Source organism: Thunnus albacares, chromosome 20 (genome assembly GCF_914725855.1).
Source record: "Thunnus albacares chromosome 20, fThuAlb1.1, whole genome shotgun sequence".
Taxonomy (NCBI): domain Eukaryota; kingdom Metazoa; phylum Chordata; class Actinopteri; order Scombriformes; family Scombridae; genus Thunnus; species Thunnus albacares.
Window position 1 is genome coordinate 19,296,605 of NC_058125.1, and position 24,275 is coordinate 19,320,879.

The following is a 24,275-nucleotide window of genomic DNA, read 5'->3' on the forward strand; positions in this document are numbered from 1 at the left end:
GAGAGTTAGGTTTGATTTAAGCGACATGTTTTTTGGGAACATATTGTATAGAAGATGGATCTCAAATTGAAATGGATTTAAATGACTGCAAATTGCTCACATTTGATGAGAGTCCTGCCAACGACCATCTCATAATGGCCTTTTAGTGACTACAGTCACTGGATATGACTGCAGATATTTTTGAGTTTCCATGGTTTGAAAATGACTTTATAAAGTCAGTTTATACCCACAGAAACAAATGCTGGTGATTTCCTTTAAGAGCACATAACAGAAACTCTGGTGTTCAGACAAACAAGCTCTGATTTAAAAGCACATTTCTTTCCTTTTAAGAATTAACTCTCTGACAGAGAATGTGTCTTGGTATTCTTGCAGTAGATGGGGCGTCCTCTGAGGATAACTGCAGTTATCAGCATCTTTTTAAACACCTGAACCTGAGTCTGTCCAGTCAAAATGATCTGTACACCATGTCCCGGCCTGTTAAACACTACAATACAACTTTGAAAGTAACACTGGAAGTGCTAATCTATGCCATCCTAGATATGGTAAGCCTTAAATTTTCTTTTGTTTTTTTTTGTTTTGTTTTTCAATGATAATTATTATTTCCTCTACCAAGGAGGGTATTTTTTTGGTCTGATAGCAGTGAGATCTGTCAAAATTGATTAAATGCTTCTTTTTTTGTGCTGGATTCCTTGGAAAACAGCAAATTTTATAGGCTGATATCATTACCAGCATTTTTTTTCCATCCAGCACAAATAAACAGTTACCACAAATTATTTTTAAAATTCAGTTATCTTAAGATAATTTTACCATTATCTTGTGAAAATAAAGTCATTTCTTTGTATTGCTATCCAGAGATAACATATTTTATCATGTCAGCATGCACAGATGCTGTGATCTTGGACGCAGTAACTGATTTGAGCTGATAATGTCAGATCCAGGGAATCACATTATTGTTATAATTAAATGCTATTTTGTGGCCATAAGCTGCAACCACAGCAAATGGAAACAGGGTGGGTTTTGGGAGGAATTGATTGTAATCACTATGTGATTACTGGGTGTGTCAAGCAATTGTGTTTGTTACCTGTGTGACACTCATAGCATACTTATTATAGCAACCTGTCTGGAAAAAGTAGCACCTGAAGCCTATCAGCATGATTGTCTGTAAACATGCTGATTGTCAGATGGCAGGTCTGGATCCAAATGCCTAAACATTTCCAATTGCTAAAGTAACAAATTTGATTCCTCAAAAATATGCGATATGAAGTCTGATGTGTGTGAACTTGTTGTTATTTACATTAACAGTGTATGTCCTATGATGTATGGTCAGCTATGTTAATTGTGCTGCTGGGAAGATTTTCAGATACTCTGTATTTCTTTGTTCATAGAAAGAGACTGACCAGACCTTCATTCCTTACATTTGGATTTTTACGGTGAGTTCTCGCTGAGGAAGACTGAACAATACTAACTGAACTTTAGCAGAACCTCTAATTATTTCCTTTAAATTGCTGCTTTTCATTCATTCTTTCTTTCTCTCACTCATTTATTTTATCTGTTATAAAAATTATGATTACACTGTGTATGAGTTACTGTTTTACCTAGATCATGATGAATTGTTCCTGTCTTGTACTGCGAACTCTGCAACATCAGCAGACTCATCAGCTGAGGTTAAAGGAAGTTCAGCATTATATTTGTAATATATCATATTTTCAATTTAAAATTCGTTGGAGACAGGATGAGACATGTAATCTGGGGGTCAGTTGGGCAAGATGGCTCCTGGACAGGAGAACTGAAAATAGACATGACGTTATCTATAGTCTGTATTTGATAGATTAAGAAAAGAACTGTAACGCCCACTTAAGGTGTATAAAAACTTGTTGTAGGCGGTCCTCGAGGAGCCTTTTTCTTTGTAACCTCATCCTGTGTGTTGCATTGTGAAACACTCCTTCTTGTACAAGAAAATAAATTCTGTTAAATTTTGATACTTCGGCTCTGGTCTCTATTGTTTAATGGTCAGTACGAAGAAATTCTTTTAACATTATCCCTTGTCCTTACTTTCTGATTTCCTGTTTTTCTGTGTAGAGCTGGAAGAATGAACACATTACATGGAATCCAGATGACTTTTGTGGACTTGAGCGTATAATAGTTCCTGCTGACATTTTGTGGAAGCCAGATCTCACTATTGAAGAGATGTGAGTATCCACTCACACTTACAGATCCACATACACTCACAACAGTAATTGGTGACAGAGCAGTTAATTATAGTTTAGAGAGTTTATATACAATAATATATGTATAGTATTTTCACCAGTCCATGACTGCATAAGGTTGGAGCTCATTGAGTCTGAGGATGTAGGCAGATAACCTACAGATAGTGAAGCTAGCAGCTAGCGCCAAAAAAAAACTTAAAAAATGGATCCAAGTGCAATCCAAGTGGATTTTGAAAATCGAAAAAGAAAAAAAACAACAACAAAAAAACTAACCTTCAGAGGCAGACCAGGAGGCTGCAGCAACTCCAGCTGCAGTTGTGACAGAAACAGACAGCAGCGAAGCAGCAGCAGCAGCAAAAACAGCCAATACAACAGTTACTGGCCCTTTCAGATATACTAATGTTAGTCTCAATGAACATGAAACTCATAGTCCACACTGGACCAATCATGTCTCGGGTGATTTGGGCACTGAAAAACCAAGTTATTTTAGCAAAGTTCCCTACTCGGCTGTTTTTGGGCGAAAAAACAATCTTTTACAAACACCACGTATTCATCCTGTGATTGGCTGTTATATTCCATTTAAGCAGACATTGTACTCTAAAACCCTTGTCAGAAGGTTCAGTTACCTGCATCACCTTCAGACACCACCTTTAAGGCATTTTCAAACCTGCATTGTTTAGTCCGGATGAATCAGACTCTAGTGACTGCAGTTAAACTTTCCAACGATTGCACATCAGCTGTCAATATTTTCTTAAATTCATTTTTTGCACATAAGTAATTAAAAAAGAAATACAGTGTAATTTAATTCAAGGTTCTTCTTAAATGCAAATATATTCCCTTATCCCCTGTATTTCTTCCATTACCAACTGTAGATATCCAATAAGCATATTTTAATATGTTCAAAATATTTACTAAATGTTGGAACAAGCAGATATATGATATTGTCACACAGTGTGGAACATGTCTTCTATATTTAAAGAAACATGAAGGTAAATTAGAGATAGTTAATTCCCTCATTCTGTAGATTAAGTTACATTTTATAGTATAATCATATGGTATGTGAAATTTTTTTTGAAGCATAAAGCGTTTGCCATAATGCGCATGTATGTGTGTGTGTGTTTGTTCTCATACAGGACAGAAAAGGACAAGACCCCTCCAAGTCCTTATCTCACTATTGAATCTAATGGTATTGTTGAATGTAGGGACCATGTGGTGTTAGTAAGCACCTGCAGGATGCAAGTTCACGAATTCCCCTTCGACATTCAGACCTGTAACCTCTCGTTCAAGTCTGTCGTTCACAAAGGTGAGGTTGTGACTTGTTATGTTTAAAAGTTTCTATTTGGTCTATACTTTCATCTAAGTTATTTATGTGTTACTTCCTTGTTGACCTGCTAACAGGCTTTACTGTTTTATTTTATTTCCCATCTCAGCTGAGGAATTGGATCTTCAGACTCAACTCGGTGCTTCAACGGCCACAGCGTGGTCTCATGGCTTGATGACTCAGAACGAGTGGCTGTTAATCGACCAGACAGCCACCAGTACAACAGTCGACAGATTTGCCTTCGAGCAAAGCATGATTGTTTACACTGTACGTATTTCTGGATACAGACACACAGTGGTGGAAACTGTTTTCCACCTCTGCCTGTTACTCTTAAGTAAGTACATGTACTTTTACTTTGGGTACATTTTACTGCTAATACTTGTTTCCTTAAGCAAAAATCTAGATGTAGACTTTCTACCCCTCCACTTCTATTGCTACTTTTACTTTCTGTTTTTATATTAAGAGTTTTGAGGACATTTCCTTCCTTATAAAACATTTGCAAAACCTTTTTTAAGACTATTTTAAATCCTGCATTGTTTACATCCTTGTTTACTCGCTTGCAGTCCCTGCTTTTGTTGGCACATCACTGTGTTTCTTGGCTCATTGCTAATTCCCTTCTTAACAATGCCTGGTTAACTATTTGCCTTCAAGAACTGGGCAATCATCTGCCGCTGGTTTATTGGAGATTCCCAGCAAAAGTCGAAAGAAAATCGGGGATGCAGCCTTTGTCAAATATGCCCCAAAACTATGGAACACACTACCGCTAGATATCAGGGAAGCCAGCTTGCTAAATATTTGTAAAAGAAAGCTAAAAATATATATAAAATATATAAATTATCTCTTCATTCTAGCCTTTAACTAGCTTTCAGTCTGTTTCACACTTATGCACTACTGCACTTCTTTTAAAATGTTTTAATATTTTACTTGATTTTTATACATTCTATGTATTCTATGTTTTTATTTTACTATTTTTATTATTGTTCAAGATGTATTTTATTTAATGTGTCAGTGGGTTCTATCTTCCATCTTATGTTATGTACTCTAGGTCTCTTTATTTTATTCTCTATTATTTTATTATCAGGTGGGTTTTATTTTCCATCTTCATGTGACATGAGTGCTGAGGTTAGTGGTTGGTAGGTTTGAGAAAAAAGACTGTGGTGTCTGTTATTTAACCCCACAGCACCATTACAGGTGTTTTTTTCCCCCAGGGCAGCTTCAGGTTGTGCCCGATCTATGAGATCTAGGCACTGATTTACAGATTGTGTACACATGGTGAATACTTCTGAGTTTTCGCGTATTGTCTCAAATTACCACCACTGAAGTAAACATTCTATGTATCGTATTTTCATTATTTTCTATTATGTTTGTTTACATTATCAAAGGGGTTTCATTCCATATTATGTTCATTTACTTGTTTTTATGTTCATTTTATGTCTTTTATGTCTTTTTTGATGTAAGGCACTTGGTGCATGTAATTTCTTTTGTTGTAAAGCACTTTTACCTGTTTTTTTGTTTTGTTTTTTGTATGAAAGGTGCTATACAAAAAAGTTATTATTATTATTATTATTATTATTACTATTGAGGTCAGAAATTCCACAGGGTACGTAAGTAAATAATCTGAAGGCTTCTTCCACCACTGCAGACATCAGCTGACTGGGGCGTATTACCTTGTTGTTTCAACCTAGGAGCCACACAGATGTTTCCGTTGCTTTTGTCAAAACTATAGTAGTAGGATCTGACCTCAAAATGTCATTTCACAGATCAAAATGAAGAGGCAATCAATCCTCTACATTGTCAACTTCTTGCTGCCCATCATGTTCTTCTTGTGTCTGGACTTGGCCTCCTTCCTGATCTCAGACAGTGGGGGCGAGAAGCTGAGCTTCAAGGTCACTGTGCTGCTCGCTGTCACTGTGATGCAGCTTATTCTCAATGAAATTCTGCCTTCCTCATCAGACAGGACTCCACTTATAGGTAAGAAAGTTCAGAGTCTTTCCTTTATTGGACTGTACCTCAAGCCCTGTCTCCTTGATATAACACTAAATTGTTTTCCTAATTATATTGTGTTGACAAACATAATCGCTGCCTGAATTATGTTCAGAGGCAAAGTGTGTTTTTACGAATGAAGAAAACACTACATTTGTAAACCACACTTTTGGTGTGGTGGTGTGGTGGGGTGGGGTGGGGTGGGGTGGTAGATGGTGTAGATGGTGGGTGGACAAGACGCAGGACTCTGGCACCAGAGACCAGTGTTCACATCCTGAGGCCTGTGTGTGGTTAGGTTTAGGCAACAAAAGCACTTTGGTTAAGGTTTGTGAAAGACTGTGGTTTCGTTTAACATGTGCTTCAAGTCATTGCAGACTTTTTTCTGTATCAAGCCAAAACCATCTTTCCTAATCTTGACCAAGTGTTGCCAGTGCCTAAACATAACCGTACAATGTTTAATATTGCTGTAGTACTACCTGCAGATATTGTAATGTAAGATCAGCACTTAACTCGTATGTTCAGTATCAACATTTTTACAACTTGCCAAATATGTCAATTAACAACATTTTCTCATGTTGAGAGAAAACATAATTCAACATTAGCATTACATTTCTGGCTAAATGTTTTTGCTGTTGCAATTTAATGATGTATGAACGTAATTTTTGAAAGACATGCTTGGTACTATGTGCAGGAACTGCACATACTGACCCAGTGAGTAGTGATTTGTCTGCATTAATGATGCTGCCTGTTCCCCTCAGAGGTTTACTGCATGGGGGTTTTTAGTTTGATGCTGATCAGCCTCCTGGAGACCATTGTTGTGATGTATCTGATGGAGAAAGACTCTGAATCCCGAGACAACAAGGCAGACAGAGACCAAAGCCTGACTGAGGACTGTGGAGACAAACATAGCAAAGGTAACATTGATAGAGGTACAGTACATTTTGTAGGAGATCCCCAAAGATAAAGGAAGACAGCAGCCTGTTGCAGTTTGTGTGTAAAGTCAACACTAACTACATAACAACATTTTCTCTCATCTCTTTAGTGGTATCTGTTCATGTGGAGAGTTTTGTTTTTGTTTTTCCAGCTGTTGAGACATCTGTCTCCGACATTTCTGCCTACACCCCAATACAATGTAGGTGATTGCAATTTAGTTTGTGGTGCTCACAGCTTTATATAAAAATTCAACAGCACCATCTCTTCTCAGAAACAGTGAATGTATAATCTACAGGATATACTGTTTACAGTTTTTGTTGAAGAGATAAAAACAGTCCACAGTCATATCTGTGGAAATTCTATTCAATTGTATTGAGGTGAAGGCGAAAATCTCACAGATGGATAAAAAGTTGGCAATTGCTTACTATGTTCAAACTAAGCTACATTTGAACTAACACATAGATGTTGCTACAGGCTGCTGGTTGGTTTGTGCAGAGATATAGGAGCTACTCTGTTACATTTTTACTGTTATTATGATGTCTATCATTTTCCGAATATGTTGAAACAGGCACATTTACAAATAATAATACATACTAATTAATTAGATAATATTGAATATGCTCAAACCATCGTTTGTACCTAAAATGTCCTTTCAGAGGAGAAGAAATGGACTTGTGCATGCATCTCTGATGTGTCTGCTGATGAAACTCCATCTGAACTGCTGAAGGTAAGAATTATGTTGCACTTTAAAGGGCTGATTACAAAAAAACATTTTCTCAGGGTAATGGTACTCTATCTAGCCATGCAAAATAGTTTTGGTTCTACTTTTTGAGATTTCCATCTCAGAGGTTTTTACACTGATACTTAAGTAGCTGAGAGCTAAGCGCACTCAAACTTGAAAACATATGCAAATGGACAAAACACAAACATCCAAATATCCTCACCATTTTGACAATGAATGCATGACATTTAGGAAAAAAATATGCAAATAAATAAATTCAACCAAATTAAGAAAACACTGTTGGGCCTCAACCATGTGGTCAGACAAAGGCAGGCCTACTTGTAAACTCCGAAGCCTGACCACAAGGCTGCCTTTGTCCTGTAATCCCTGAGGAAGGAATAGTGCCAAAAGGCTGCTCACACAGACTACAACTCCCAGCCTGCCCTGCAGTTTGCACCTTGGTTCAAGATCTGGGAGAACCCCAAACTCCCGTTTCTCATTGGCAGAGATGTGCCAATGCCACAGGGCCAATGCCCAGCGACGCAGCCATGATGTCACCTCAGCTATAAGTACCGGCTGCACGGATACACCCAATGCCTTTCCATTGTAACCGTGCCGCAGGAAGCTTAGCTTTCTCCATGAGCCAGTTTACTAAGGGAGGTAACTGTCATGCACGTGTATTTCCCCTCAACGAATTTGAAGATCCTCCCCTTGCTGGACAAGCTGAGACCCTGTGTTCAACTGAGCACAATTAAAGTTACAAAAAAGGATCAGTGTTGCAACCCAGCACTCTCCTGTTTGCCTGCAGAGGGAAGAAAAGGATTTCCTCATCAAGATGCAGATAACTTCTATGCCCCGCTGCCTTCTGACCAAATCAACTCTCTTGTGTTTCCTCGCTGCCCATCGAGAAACCAACTCCTGCTAAGGAAACAAGGACGGCACTGTCAGGATCTCGCATTGGAGGACCCATGCTAGACCCCACTGACAGACTAAAACACACATCTGATCGCTTTCTGAAGTGACTTGAGTAAGAGGCTTATGTCTGGGCAGAGACAGTGTTGTATTGTATGTTAGCTTTATTGCTTATTAAGCTTTATTGCGACAGTTGTTGTGAATTAACAGACCGCCAAGTCCTTTTGTTCTGCTAAGCTCCGAGGAGCATTGATGCTTGCTGCTGGTTTAGTTGTGTTCACCACACTAAGCTGATTTGTGTTGTCCCACCAGGGACTACTCTGTATTGTGCCACAGCGAGCAAGAAAGCAGGCTGCTTTGTTGGTTAATAGTCCAGACAACATGCGTTACAGACTACTGTCCGTATGTACACTCTCTGTGACACAAAGCAACTGATTCTCTCTCCTCGCGGTCAGGGGACTCTTCCGTGAGTCGGTGTTTCTTTCTTTTTTTTCTCTCTTGCTACTAACCTTTTTTACACGCTCACAGGTACATAAACACTCACACCCCTTTTGCACATCTGGTGGGCAGATAACGTAGGATACAGCAGCGCTCTGTCTCTCATCATCTTACCACTAGACGACCTCCGACTGGTAGCATCTCGCCTTTGTCTCCAACCAAAACACCAAGGTCACATCCGTTATTTGATTCTCGAATGATTTGACTTCCTCTCGTAGTCACATCCGCCATCTTGACTCTCTCGTGACATCATCATCCCAGATCATGTCCACCATCTTGTCACCTACACACACATACACACACATATATACACACACACACATTCACCTGCATGTGTGTTTAACCATGTACAGCTGTTGTTTTATGTATGTTTTGCTTAGGTAGTGTTAGTCATAGTAGAGTAATTTGATAACTAAAGCATTTGTTAGTTTTATTAATTCTTGTTGAGGTTAATAAATTATGTTGTACATTTAAATAGAAGTCTATTGTGATCATTGTGTTTACTTGTTGTGATAAGAAGCCAGTTGAGAGAATCAGAGCTTGGACTCAAACCTTCTTAGTTTACCGTGGATACTGGTATCCCTCAGATATTAGCATTCCTAAGTAAACTCTTTTTATGAGACTACCTTACTGTTGGTTTATTTGTCCCAGTTTCCGGGTGGTGCCCTCCAAATTATTGATTTGTATCAATAATGTTATTGATTTTAATAATTAATAATTACCATTGATAATTATTAATTATTGCCAACAACCAAACATGCTCCTCCCAGCACCGAAAAAACATTCATCAATTTATGAACACACGCAGTATAAAGAAACACAATACAGCTATATAAAACTCAAGATGGTTAAATTGAAAGCAACAGAACTGAGTTGCAACACAAAAGACATGTCCAGGGTGTACTGCACTCAAAGTAATGAATTGATCTACTTACAAGAATTGTGTGTATCCAAAGCCTGATATATGTTATTCCTCTTTGCCATAGACTCTGTTGTTGTCCAAAAACTATTAAATACATGTGAATGAGCCACACCGTTGCACTGGGTGACATGCTCCTTCACCATGAAGAGTACGGGCACGTTAGTTTGTTTAGAAACTGCTCCAAAGAGTAACAACAGCGATGATGTTTTCAGTCTCCGGAGAGCAGTTCTGTGTATGGCAGACAGAGCTTCGCTAGCTTGTTGTGCTACATATCATAAGCTCATGACTTTGTACTGAAGTTCTTTGAGAAATTTACAATGTACAATGTACGGAGTAGCTCATTTACATGTTTTTAATAGTTTTTGGACAACAACAGAGGCCTGCAGCACAGAGGAATAAGACATATTTGGCTCTGAACATGAGATTTGTGTCATTTATTGGTGATTGGATGTTTCTTGCCAAAATGCACTTTGGGGGTCAACATTTTTATGTACACAGTCTTGTACCTTTGGCTTTTTATTAAAGAACCTGATATTTTGTAACACAGTTGTTAATCTTTTGATTTAACTGTCAGAGTTTCATGTTGATTGAAGCTGTAGAAGCACTCCAACTGTGAGTCACATAACGTTGTCTGTAGGAAAAATGAATATGATTTTTACTTCAAGGGTGCCCGAAATAGCTCCTCCTACTTCACAACTCTATACATTGTACACAAAAATCTGAATGTCAAATGTAGCAGCTGGCAATGTTATTTGGTTCATGATTGTGTTAATTAACCACAGTCTCCTTAACAACTTCTGCAGGTAAGCAGCAGCCAACTGACAGAGGAGTCCCATGCCTCTGAAAAGCTCTCAGATGATCTGAGGGAGGTGGTGAAAACACTGGCTCTGCTCCTCAACAGCAGCAAGGAAGAAGTGAAGCCCGGCTACTGGAGCAGAATGGCTAAAACAATCAACAGAGTTTTCTTCATTTTCTACATCATAGCCACCAGTCTGTTTTTAGTCATTATATTTTTCAAATGGTATATTAAGAAATAACAAGCGCAAAATAATGAAACACATGATTGAGTTATAGTCCTCTTTATTACAACTAGCGAGGCTTACTATCATGTGACTTCAATGACTGGGATACGAAATTACAACCTATGAAACATTTCCCTGTATACATGGACTCAAACCTACTATGTCTGTGTTCACCCCTGTTGTTCAGCTCCATTAGTCTGTTGAAAACAAAAAAGATCTCTTGTTGGTCTTTGCAGGCCATTTAGGGGTCACACTGGCTTGTTATGTGAGGCTTCAGCTGTCCGAATTAGTCAAATCAAGTGGGTATATTCCTTCCTTCCTCCATGCTTCACATGTACTTAGTATCAGCCTGCGACACTAGTATGGTTGTATTATGAAGTTATAGTAACATGTCATCAAGTAGTAGATTTATGTCTTTGATATGTAATATGCATGGTCCTAATGTTCAATACATTACGAAAATGTATCAAAAGAGGAAGCAAGTCATTCCCACGTTATTATGGATCCCACTGCTTTTCTTGGCAAGACACGCCCTGCCTGCCTCCGACTGGCTAATACTCATTGCCTTTGTAGGTTGGGTTGATTAGATTTAGGCATAAGGAGTGAGATTGGTTAAAAAAAAAAGTTTTACCTGATAATGGTGCTACATGTAAAGTTAGAAGATCAAGTTCATCTTGATGGGAACATGAATATCTGTAGCAAATTCACTTTTTGTTGTTGTTGAGCTATTTCAGGATGGAGCACAGTGCTGAAACGACCGACACTGTCATTCTTAGAGCCACACTGCTAGCATGGTTAAAAAAATAATGATCAAAATTGATGCGGCAGAGGAAGATATATCTTTAAGATATAAGATATATACTTTCAGTCCCCACTATGAGTTCAGTTGGTTCAGTAATTTAATGCCTAATGTGCATGGTGCCCATTCAAATCTGTATCTGCATTACTCTGCTCTATATAAACATAAAAGAATAACGGTCCTGATATCTGTTTCCTATACTGTCTCTAAAAATATGTATCAGACTCTTTGTAGTCCATCAATAAATCATAAAAATTCTCTCTGCATTTTTGTATGTGTGTGTGTTTATTGGGCGGTACTCGACAGTAAATAAATAAATGCTTTTGGACATACCTGTTGTCTGTTTTATTGTTGCACAAGAATGAGTTTTGCCAACCTCTGCTCTGCAAAGAACTCCAAAATCCTTCAACCTTAACTAGCTATTGATATGGTAATTTTGTTTATAGTTATTAGGTTAATTATTGATCAAAGTTCCAAATTAATAGATTTGTACACTTTGAGACTGAATTGGCTATCTTTTTCCCTGAGTCCAGGATGCTGCCACATTATTATTAATTCTTATTAATAATTTTATTGATTTTAATAATTTAATAATAATAATTTAATAATTATCTTGATAATCATTAATTACTGCTGATAGCCAAACTTGTAGCCACGGGCCAACAATGCCAATAAAACAATTTGCTTTCAAAAACAAAAACCCCTGAGTGGTGTAAAGGCTGCTTCTTTAAAGACATTTAGCATATACATATTGTTTCTAAACAAAGAAGGGCTCATTTTAGCCATGGAGTGGTTCAGGATGTGTCATTTTACCAACAAAGTTAAATTCAAATTTATAGTATTGTTCTATTGTGTCAACAGATTTATGTTCTCATCAAAAACAGACAAGATATCACATGATTCACATGTATTTCCTATGTATTTTCTTAGTATACAGAAATATATAAAGTACCACAAAGCTTATAATGTGATACAGGAACAGATCAGTGCTTAATACAAGAAAGACTGAACACTAAAAACATTCACAGATCTAAAAAAGTATTAGGCTAATGCATGTATCAAATACATGACTTACACACTCTTATATATATAAAAAATATAGTCTACAAAGCTGACATGTTAACACTTGTTATTCTAGTTACTTTAAGGTTATTACTCAATATACGACTCAGCTTAAAAACAAACTGAAGAAATCATACGCAAGCAGCCAGACCTCCTGTATACTCATTCACCAATCACACAACATCAACAGGTGACTGAACAACCACTCACTAAAAACAAGATCAATTCCAAATGAATGAGTGAGTCCAGACAGCTGACTGTAACTTCAACAAGCAAACTACCCACCCATAAATTCACACAACAGTCACACAGAGAAACATTTAACCATCAGAGATGAAATTAGCGACCAAAGAGACAGAGAGAGAGAGGCTGTATCTGACTCACGTTATCTGACGTCTTCTTACTTTCATGGAGATGAAGTATCAATGTCATAATGTCCATTTGTGGCTGTTGGTCATCTTGTTTGTTAGTTAACAGAACTTTGTGGCTGCTGGTTAACCAGTCTGATATCATTAGCAACAATGAGAAATGAGCTAACTCTCCTGGTTGTTTCTACGGTTGCTTCTCTCTCCAGCCTCCCCGGGTTCCGTCCTGCTGCTGCTGCTGCACCGCACAGTCCAGATCCACCCTCCTGTTAGCTTAACAAGTCCTTAACAGTCCTTCATGGATGTATAAAGAGTCCTTCAGGGCTGCTACAACAAGCTAACTGTTGGCTAATGCAAGCAGCTATCGACTGCTTGATAAAAGAAGTGAAACGTTATTTATATATATCTTACCAGTCTTCTCTCAACAGTTTGTCACACTCATGTAGTTACAGTCAGAGCCGCTCTGGTTACAGTGGAGAGAATTGAAGATGAAATCTGGAAAATGTCATTGGACCAACTCGATGTCAATATTGCATTCTGGTTGTTGATTGGTTAGGGAGGATGCCCTCCCTCGGAGCGTCATTTTACGTGTCTTGGCCAATCACAGATTAACATGAAAAAGTACATTAAATTGATGTAGGAGATCCCGCCCTGCGGAGGACAGCAGGAGCCCATCCTCCTCTGCCCCCCCCCCACTGCTCCCCACCACCACTTCACACACACTGCCCTTTCTCGTCCTGCCCTGCATAAGCATTTTAATCAGAATTTCAATAATGGATTTTTTCCAAAGAGAGAAAAAATATTTTATAAATAATACAGAGATTTGGTAATGGTTTATTTCAACCAAATATTATTTTTTATATTTTGATCTTCCTCTTGCCTCTCAAAAAATAGAGGAGGAGCAACCTCCTCTGCCTCTATGGACCAGCCTCCACTGATGTATATGTATGCATTCATAAATACCCATAATTATTCTGCACTTGGAGGAAAAAATTTATTTAAATGTATTTAAACTGGAAGATATATGTTGTGGTTTATCAGTATGGAGCCAATTTTAGATACTTTGGGTAGATTAACAGTAATAGTACTGCATCATGTTATATAAGTATATTGTGTTAAATCATAACACATTTTATTTATATAGCACCTTTCATGCAAAGTGCATAACACATTTTTTAAAAAGAAAAGAGCAGACTATTTAAACAGAATCTTAAAATATATTATTTCATGTACAATCTTCATCTGAAAAGTAACTATAAGTAACAAATAAATGTAGTGGAGTGAAAGTATAAAGTAGAGCCTGACCGATATATTGGTCAGCTGATATTATCGCGCCAATATATATATATATATATATATGTGTGTGTGTGTGTGTGTATGTATGTATGTATATATATATATATATATATATATATATATATATATATATATATATATATATATATATATATATATATATATACACACACACATATACACACACACACACACACACACACATATATATATATATAAAAGTTATATAGGTGAAATTCTATTTGATAATTTTTCTTAATTCAAGTTTTATATATACATACATGTCTTTTGTGTTCAGTGTTTTTTAAATGTATAGTTATTTATAATTATCAAATTCCCAGTGAAGTTTACTGTTTCAGTGCATTGATGTCATTTTATACCATTAGTTTATTGTTATACTGTAAAATATCCTGCCTCCATTACTTATCTTTGTCACAAGTGTTTGATGACCACATCTGAGGGATCATTGCAAAAAATGTGCATTTATGTATATATTCTGTATATATAAGATTACCGGCCATCAATATATTGATATCGGAATTCTTTTGTACTCTGTTATATTGGTATTGGCATTGGTCCCCAAAATCCAGTATTGGTCAGGCCCTATAGTATAAAGTAGCAGAACATGGAAATACTCAAGTAAAGTACAAGTACCTCAAATTTGTACTTAAGTGCAGTAAATGTACTTAGTTACTATTTATTTACAAGTTAGTATTCCACCACTGTTAATTAGTTGTATTAGTTTTTGTTGTACTTATTTTTAACCGTGTGGTGTCTCCTCCGGTGCTGCAGGCGGAGCTCTTCCCTTCAACGTCTCCGCTCTGTCGTTCAATCAGTGACGTGGATTTTCATTGAGGCAGTCAGTGCTGCCACAAACACAAGACCTACCAACATTTCACAGCATTTCCACGAACTTTCCTCATATTTACAAGTCGGATTCCTGGTTTTCTTCCCTTCGTTTGCCACACTTGAACACTGTTTTGTCAGCGCTTTTATAAAACAGGTGAGCAGATTATGTGAAACGTTTAACGTGGTTTCCTGGTGAAACTATCCGCTGGGGAAACTGTTAAAAACGGTTCAAAAATTACCTCTTGTGAGTATTTATTTGTCACATGAACATTACTGTGTGCTTGCTCAGAGTTTCCCCACAGACACCAGAATGAGTAAAAGCAGCAAAGTGTTGAACCTGAGGGATAAAATCAGTGGTAATGAAGTGGACCTGAGCCTGTGTAACCTGTCTGAGGTGCCAGTCAGAGAGCTGGTAAGTTTGTGAATTAAAATGTTGTGAAATTAAAACATTCAGCGCATTAAATCAGTGTGCTCTGACTTAAAACATAAAACTGTCATGCTGGTGTTTCATGTCAACATGTCTCTAGGTTAAAATGATGATTCAATTCACAACCTTTTTCTTTATTTTTATAATAAACTAACTCTAATTTATCCCAACAGGCTTTATTCCCCAAAGCAACTGTTGTAGACTTGTCTTGCAACAACATCACCTCCCTTCCTGTAAGTACAAACACACACAAGTCCTGAACTAAAACACACAATTAATTCTGTTAAATGACTAAATTTGAACCCAATATATTGTTGTAAACTGTGCAGTCTGAAACACTTAAAGAATAGGTTCACAGTGGTTCAAGTCTGTCTTGAAACAACAGTCAGGTGTCTATATTAACACTGAAAGAGGTTTTCCTCACTGTAATCATTCTCTCTGTTCATACTGACTATTAAAAGATCCCCTTCAAATGTGCTTTCAGTGTAAGTGATGGGAGACAAAATCCACAGTGTGTCCACACAATAATTTTGTGCACAAATACATTTAAAAGTTTATCTGAAGCTTATATGAGGCTCATATCAAGTGGATATCTGCCACATTTACAGTCTATTTAGCATCAAATTCCCTCTCTTTGTTACGAAAATAGGGACTTTGGCACTGAAAAGACTGTAACGTTGAAAGATTTCTACTTGATTTGACTCATTTGGACAGTTGAAGCTTCACATTAGCTTCAAATAAACGTTTAAATACATTTTTGTACAGAAGGAGGACTGTGGATTTATCATCACTTACTATGTAAGTGCATTATGAAAGGACCTTCTAATGGTCAGTATGAACAGGAGGAATGATTATGGCAATAAAAACATGTTTCAATGTTCATTTGGGCTCCTGACTGTTTTAAGACAGACATGAAAAACTGTGAACTTGTCCTTTAAACATTTATTCTGTATCTGTTCTCACACCAACATATTTTGGCAAGATCCTGCTGATGTTTTATTGTTGCTAATGTAATGATGTAAATTTGGCAGAAAACCTTTAATTTCTGTTTTCTTTAAGGAATTTAAGGCTTTGAAAACTTTGTTTAAACTGCTGGTCATTTATTTTATTTTATTTTTTTGTTTACATTAACATTTGTATAATTATCATGGACTAATTCTCACTTTATTTATTTATCAATTTACCTTATTGTATTTTCATTTTGTATGTTTATATACTTTTTTATTTATTGAGACTGTGAAAAAAGTAAAGTAAAAAAAATACATTGAAGAGGAAAAAGCACAATTCTATTGAATAAATACAATTAATACTTAAATCATTATTGAGTATTTGGGAAGGTTAGTATAATTTTTCAATTATTATTTGCAACTTGATCCATTGAGGCACTAGTAATGAGGGGTTTACTGGGTCATAAATAAATCACTGAGTCTGAATGATGATTTGAAATTGTAATCAATACAATTTGACATTAAAAGATATTATTTAGCTTGCTTATTTTTGATATTTGGCACACATCTTAAGCCTTTTCTATAACTCCAAACTGAAAAAATAAGGGATTTTCCGACAGAGATAGTTTTAATTGCAATTATAGTTTAAATCTGTAGTTTGAAACTGCTTAATATTGGAAATTAAGCAGTTGAAAATATCATTTTTAAGGTGGTCTCCAAGATTTATGTCAAATTAATGTCACTAATTTGAAGAGGATTTGGCTTTATTAAGTAGAGATTAATGTGAAGTTTATTAAGTCTTCCTCACCGTCTCTGTTACTTCACCAAACTATGGGAGCTACAGTTTTGCATCCTCATCTCATATCATTTATTTATTTATTTAGTATTTGAGCTGCTTATTTTGTCAACATTAAACTCACCTGCAGGTTGCCCAGCGTTGTCTCTGTGTTGAACAAACTGAAAACACTCAGACTAATCTTCTTTTATCTCATGCAGCCGGAGTTCTGCAACCTGACCCACTTGGTCAAGGTGGATCTGAGTAAAAACCAGCTGACCAGTCTGCCAGACGACTTGGGGAACCTGGTCAACCTTCAACACCTGGACCTGTACAACAACAAACTGACTACGCTGCCTGTCAGCTTCTCTCAGCTGCGGGTGGGTGGCCGACACAAGCATCGATCATCGTAACATGAAGCTGCAAAGGCAACAAATGTGATATCAAGACTGACGCTGTGCAGCTGTTAAAGCTTTTAGTACAATTAGAAAATCAAGCTGTTCTGATTTATAAGTGTTTTCTAACACAAACATCTGTTCTGTTTTATTAGAGAGTTAAATAACTTTTTGGCCAGTCTGTTAGACAGAAAGGAAAGAGCAAAAAAGGCAGTAAATTATGAATAACAAAGACTGGTATTTTGGAAAATACACTTATCTGCTTTCTTGCTGAGATTTAGAAGAGAGGTCCTCTAAATACGAACCTAGAGTCAGTAGCTGATTAGCTTAGCTTAGCACTGTAAACAGGAGGAAACACATAGCCTGCAGTACTCCAAATATATAAAATAATAAAAAAAAAAAATCACCTACCAGCACCTGTAAAGCTCACAAATGAACATGTTTTATCTTGTTCGTTTAATCTGTACAAAAATCAATGTGTTTAGTGATTTTTGTTTGTTATTGGACCAAGCCAGGCTAGCTGTTTCCCCCTTTTTCTAGTCTTTATGCTAAGCTAAGCTAACCAGCTGCTGGTGTAGCTTCACATTTGGCGTAAAGACATAAGAGTGGTATCAATTTTCTCATCTAACTCTCTCCAAGAAAGGATAAGTATTCCCAAAATGTTGAACTATTCCTTTACTGGTGAATACTTGGTGACTTGGACCAGTGCTAACATTAAGATATACTTTAGTACTCTGCACCTTTAAAATATGTATTAGTGCACACTCAAATGCAGTTAAACATCATATCCTTACTTACATGATGTGTGCGGTTGCTTCTCTGGCTTTGTATTGATGTCTAACATTATTTATTTAACTTTGCCTGTGTGTGTGTTTGTTGTCAGAGTCTGAAGTGGTTGGATCTGAAGGATAACCCGCTCGAGCCCGGCCTAGCCAAGGCGGCGGGAGATTGTCTGGATGAGAAGCAGTGCAAACAGTGTTCCTCCAAGGTGAGAGATAGAGAGAGAGACCAAACAATGACCGGACGAGTACAGTTAACTTCTCAATATCAGTGTGTAAAACTAACAGAAAGTTTCTTTCAGGTTCTGCAGCACATGAGAGCCATCCAGGAAGACGTCGACCGTGCACGAGAGAAACGGCTTTTGAGGGAAAAAGGTGAGTCGTCAAGAAATCATTTTATTTGAGCTTCAAAGGAGGGGTTGAGGGAACCGCGATACTTGTTTGGTACTGACAGAAATGTGTTCGTACAGATTATCAAAGATTGTCGAGTACTGAAAAGTGGCAACAAATGTCGAGTCAGATTTCTTTCTTTGTTTTCTTACTCTTGATCAGATAGTTTCTGATATAAATTAAAATTTAGCCTGTTTGAGCCTCTTTTATTTCTTATGAATATGCTGTTTGCATTTCAAAAACATTTATAATTTGAGAACTTTGTTAAATGAAAAAAAAGGCTCGCTAGAAAGACATATTTCACAGTAAACTGTAGAAAATGTCTTGTTTTGATGTCAGTGAAACTCAGGCATCACACCTGTACTGTAAATCCTCGATCTAGTCCAGCACATTGTCTACAATGAATGTACATTTTACTTTTTTACATACCGTATATTTACCGTAATTTATATTTTCAAGAGCACACCACATGCCCTTTTTGATCAAAATGTGAAATACTGCAACACTGGAGACTACACATTAGTGCACTTGGAAGTAGTCGTAATCCAGGTGTGCCAGTGCCCTGCAGACAGGGCGAGGAAGGGTTTGTTTTATCTGAAAACAAAACTAACATGCCCATATCAACATAGAAACAGTTACTGGTTGCTTTAATTGTTTTTCCTGCCCACACTGACTGCAAAGAAATCCCTTCTTTAAGCAGTTGTAATGTAAGTAATAGGGGTCAAAATCCACAGTCGCTGTTTCTTATAACTTCAGTTCAGCTAAAGCCAGTATGAGGCCTGCAGTCTGAGTTTGACAAATCAATCCTCTAGAGTTACTGTCTTTTTAGTACCAAGTTTTGAAACAGACAAAGCAGGAATTTCATACTAAAAAGACTAATTTTGGAAGATAACCACTTGATGTGTCTTATCTCAGAGAAGTCTTATTAGCTTCAGCTAAAGTTTAGAGTCCATTTTTGCACAGAAATTATGCAAATTCTGTCCCCCATCACACATTCAAACTGCTTTAGGAAGGAATTTCTTTGACACCATTGTACGGGTATGTTGAACCTATCCTTTAAGGTTTGACAGCGTCCCGTCTCTGAAGCTAGAGAAGTACAACACAATGCCGTCTTCTGTGAGACAGTTTCTGCAGTGGGAACCATCACAGTTACAGGCTCAGTTCTGATTATGTACATTTTGTTCATGTTGTTATTGATCCAACCATTATGAAATGAAATGTGGCCTTAATTGCCTCTCGCAGACTTCGCCTCTCACAACGGGCCACTAAAAACAATTCACATAAAAGCATCAGACACCAACAGACACTGAAAAGTGAGTTAACCTTAAAAAAAGTGTTTTAAGATGACAGATGAAAAATAGCTAAAACCTCTTTTTGTTTTCATCTTGGGTACGATGTTTCTTCACCCAGATGATCATCTGTGATTTTTATGAGCAAGACTAGTTATTCAGTATATAACACCTACCTGGTCTTAAAACATGCCCATGTTGTTTTTATTCCCTTCCAACTAGAGCTGCAGCAATTAATCGATTTGTCAATCAAAAGATAATTAACAGACAACTATTTTGATGATCAATTAATTGTTTAAGTTACTGTTCAAGCAAAAATGACAAACACTGACTGGTTCCAGGTTTTCAAATGTGATGATTCACTGCCTTTCTCGGTCTTACATCACAGTAAATTGAATATTTTGGGGTTTTGGACTGTTGGTCAGACAAAACAAGACAACTCAAGACGACCAAACAATGAATCAAGAAAATAATCGACAGATAAATTGATGGAAATCCTTAGTTGCACACTGGATGCAGGAAATCATTACACTGAAATAAATGTGAAAGTGAAGATTTATCAGTGTTAAAAGTTCAGATTCACTCAAAAAATATTGAAACACTTCCAGTCTACAAATTAATTTGCCTCCTGAATTTCCTCTTAGATGTCGTTATCAAAGATCGATTATGTTTCTCTTGCTGACAACATGGTAAGTAGGCTGAGATAGTAAAGTAAAGTGCTTTTCTGGTTTCAGAAGTTTTATCTGCTGAGGTTTAGAGCTGAAGATGAACGGCATTTTAATAAGTGGCAGGAAACCAGCAACACGCTTCCTGGAAGTGAAATTAACATTCTGGTTTGAATGAATGTGATGATCTATCTGACCTCTAAATGTATTTTTTTCTTCTTTCCTCAGAAGGATGAGAACTCCCGCAACACTTATAGTATGAGGAACAACTTTATTAGTTAGCCTTCATGACCCTGATGAAGGCCACAAGCCGAAACGCATCAGTCAGCTAATAAAGTTGTTCCTCATACTACAAGTGTTGCGGGAGTTCTCATCTTTCTAGACTTATTTCCCTTCTCCGTGCACCTTGGAAGTAGGTGAAATTGTGCCAGGGACCCTCACTCTGTTTCTTCTTTCCTCAATCAGAGCTGGAGAAGAAGAGGGAGGCGAAGCAGAGGGAGCGGGAGGCCAGAGAGAAGGAGGCTCGTAAACGGGAGAAGGCGGAGGAGAAGGACAAGAGGAGGAAAGAGTACAACGCTCAGATGGCCGCCTTGGCTGCACAGGAGCAACAGAAGAAGAGGAACGAGGAGAGGAAGAAGAAGAACGGACAGGCAGCAGGTGGGACTAAATACCTCACAGGGAGTTGCAGACCACACATCTCTTCTCCAGGAAATCCTGCTTTATTCACTCGATCATTTTGGCTCTAATAATGCTGGTCTGTATAAGTAGTGTTTATGATGATTTATAGGTCAAACGTAAGTCAAAAGACTATAGGTATACGGAGGGTATATTGGAGAAGAGCTGTGCATCAGATCCATTTTGATGGACTTGCATATTAGCAGTGTAAACACAAGTCAGGAAGGTTGAAAACTCAAAGTCTTACTTACAAGAAAAGGGTGGTTTTCTAAGTACTGTATTTTTGCCACATTGAGTCGGCATTGGCCACTTTATAACAACATACACACAACTTGGAGATGGTTGGAGTATTTCCAACTCAACAATATGGATGCACATGTTTCGTTGGCAGAATTTATGACTCACCTCAAGAATAATAGACTTCCTAAAACTCAAATGATCATTTTTTTGTGAGGCAGGAAGTTTTTCCCCCATTTACCCAACTTCCCAACTACAAATCACCAATATTTTAAGTGTCCTTTACTTTTGACGTTGATTCTCCACCTTCCAGGTGGTTGTCGGCTTCTGTACAGTTTTTACCAGCAACTGTTTCAACAGCTCTCGGTAATTCGTTCAAAAGATGATTCACCATCTGAGATTTGAGAATCGGCTTCCTAAAAGCGTCACATTCATGTGTTACATTGTCAAAAAACAAACCCAGAACATAACCAATAAGCAAAGATGGATGTTAATGGAAGCCTAATGTGAATTTTTGTCATATTTTTTCTTAAACCGACATGGTTGATGTTTGGCGGCTGACTCTCAAATACTGGATCTTGAACCGTCCTTGATCCCAGCACCCACATGATGTACTTGAATTGTAGTTAATGCACCAAAACAGGGGAAACTCCAGGTGTACTTCCTCAAGAATATAACTTATTAAGGAATTGTTGTTCTAATGTCACCCACTTTGTCTCATTTCAGCAGATAAAAAGGCTGTTGTGCAATCAGCGCCTAAACCTCGACGTTCTCTGATTGGCCTGATGTTCAAGCTCCTCCTGCTGCTGCTGCTGGGATTGGCCGGAGTTGCCGCCGCCTGCCGGCTGACCGACCTGCAAAAGGAAGCCATGTGTGTGCCGATCAACGCTGCCGTGGACGACGGCCTATCCTGGGCCAGAGAGCAGGAGGGTGTCGTCAGACAGCTGGTGCAAAACATGTCGTCTGCAGCGAAGGAGTTTCTTGATTCCACGCAAGCGTCTAAGAACTAAATACTCATCTGCCTCCATCGATACCCAGAGCTTCAGGTTTTCCACTCCAATCTGTGAATACTGGGATTTTTTTTTAATATGCTGAAATCATGATTCTCATTAAAATGGGCAACCCTGCTTCCCTTCACCCTGTTTGCGGTGCCGGGAGGTGAAGAGTCTGTACAGATAGATGAAGGAGGATGGACAGATGTGTAAAAATCATCTTAAATTCCTATGGAATTGTTGTCGCTCTTGTACCCTCTTTGTACTACAGCCTGTTTTATAAAAAGTCATCGTCTTAAATGTCTGCCCGTCGACCATGTTTTGCACTTTGCCCAGCAGCCCACCAGCCGCTTTGCAGTTCGGTGCATTACATGGATCTCGGGCTGATTTGAGAGATGTTCAGTAAAATGTCAGGTGGCCCTGTCTGTGCTGCACTGGAGCGTTGAGTCACGTGTTAACTGACAGTCAAGAGTTGTGCATCAGCCAGTGTGAGATGTGGCAGTCTGAGCATGTGCAGTGAAGGCTGTGTGAATGTAGAGTTCAACTTGTGTGTTTGGCCTCCTCCGTCTTTCAAGTCTTACATCAGTCAAACCAGCTAAATCTCGCAGATAAAAGACGTCTGGCATGCAAACTAAACTGTTACCTCAGTTTGGCTGATATATCACAGATATAATTGTATCAGTAAATAACAAGAAACTACAGTACAGAAATGTCAAAGATATGTGTTAAGATAATTTAAATACAGAGTAGTCATTACATAGTTTGTCCATCAGCAATGACAAGATTTTTTAAAAAGGTAAAATGTACCGCTCAATACAAATCCTCTAAACTCTTAAACTAATTCAAGGGATTGTTATAAACTTGGAGAAAAAAAAGTTATAAAATGAATATCGGCTGATATATTGATATTCTGTATTGACCTAAAATAATCAGTCGGGCTCTAACATGCAAACTTCTGGTGCACTAACTGTACTAACAGGATCATGCATGGTGTTACATTCTGTCTACATATCATTTTGATTCATTAATCATGCTGTCGGGCTTCAGACTTCTGGGTGTATTTCTTGTACTTCCCCTGCAGTCATTAGTTTCCATTTATTTCTGAATACCAATTATACTCTTGAAACCTGCTAGATTTGTTGGAACATTAAATTATTTATATTTAATTGTTGTTATGGGGAAATGCATTGTAATGTTGTCAAACCAGATAACTACATTACCAGACAACAATAATGAAACTTGGACAATAATGAAGACTTTGATGAGTCTGCTAATTGATTTTCAGACCATGAATGGAAACCGGTGGACACATGGAAGACAGGAAAAATGCAAAAACACAAACAGCATGATTTACAATATAATGAGTGTTTTCATGTTTTGTTGTTCAAGAGATATCACGGGTATCTTCCTTTAAACACTGCTGCATTAGTTACAACATTTAGCCCCAAATACTCTGGTGACTGAGGGTCCAAAGAGGTCCAAAGTCTGAAATGCCTTTCTTCTTCTTCTTCTTGTCTGTCATCTGTAATGGAAATGATAGAAATGAAAGGAAACTTCTTCTCCGACAGTTCAGCTGGTGACTTTTGAACTTATTTTCATCTGTCAGGACGTCTTCATGCAAAAAAAATCTGCCTTTACAATCTGCTGCACTGGTTCTTGTACAGCTTTGTCTATGCTCAAACATTGTCAGCGTTAATAAATGGCTATGCACTGCAAGGAATATCTGAACCATGTGACTGTTTGTGTAACTCTCTCAACTAAGATTAATCAACAAGGATTAAAACTGTAGTAGGATCTTATGTAGTTGTGTATAG

General features: G+C 37.6%; 2 protein-coding genes across 3 annotated transcripts; both read left to right on the forward strand.

Moving 5' to 3' along the window:
• The first annotated feature begins 258 nt into the window (after positions 1–258).
• LOC122971802 (5-hydroxytryptamine receptor 3A-like) lies at positions 259–11,579 on the forward strand. Its single transcript, XM_044338549.1, has 9 exons — positions 259–542; positions 1,386–1,430; positions 2,080–2,189; positions 3,341–3,510; positions 3,638–3,795; positions 5,289–5,499; positions 6,270–6,425; positions 7,101–7,171; positions 10,301–11,579. The coding sequence occupies exons 1-9, from the start codon at positions 351–353 to the stop codon at positions 10,532–10,534; spliced, it is 1,347 nt and encodes a 448-aa protein (XP_044194484.1). The 5' UTR covers positions 259–350; the 3' UTR covers positions 10,535–11,579.
• A 3,274-nt stretch (positions 11,580–14,853) lies between these two features.
• lrrc59 (leucine rich repeat containing 59) lies at positions 14,854–24,181 on the forward strand. 2 transcript variants are annotated; one of them, XM_044337510.1, is made up of 8 exons: positions 14,854–15,044; positions 15,180–15,302; positions 15,491–15,550; positions 17,261–17,419; positions 18,318–18,422; positions 18,516–18,588; positions 21,023–21,214; positions 22,199–24,181. In XM_044337510.1, exons 2-8 carry the CDS (start codon positions 15,201–15,203, stop codon positions 22,477–22,479), a joined length of 972 nt encoding a protein of 323 aa, XP_044193445.1. In that variant the 5' UTR covers positions 14,854–15,044; positions 15,180–15,200; the 3' UTR covers positions 22,480–24,181. The 2 variants fall into 2 exon arrangements, with proteins under 2 accessions (XP_044193445.1, XP_044193444.1); XM_044337509.1 differs by having other exon boundaries at positions 14,855–15,044; positions 22,196–24,181.
• The last annotated feature ends 94 nt before the right edge of the window (positions 24,182–24,275 follow it).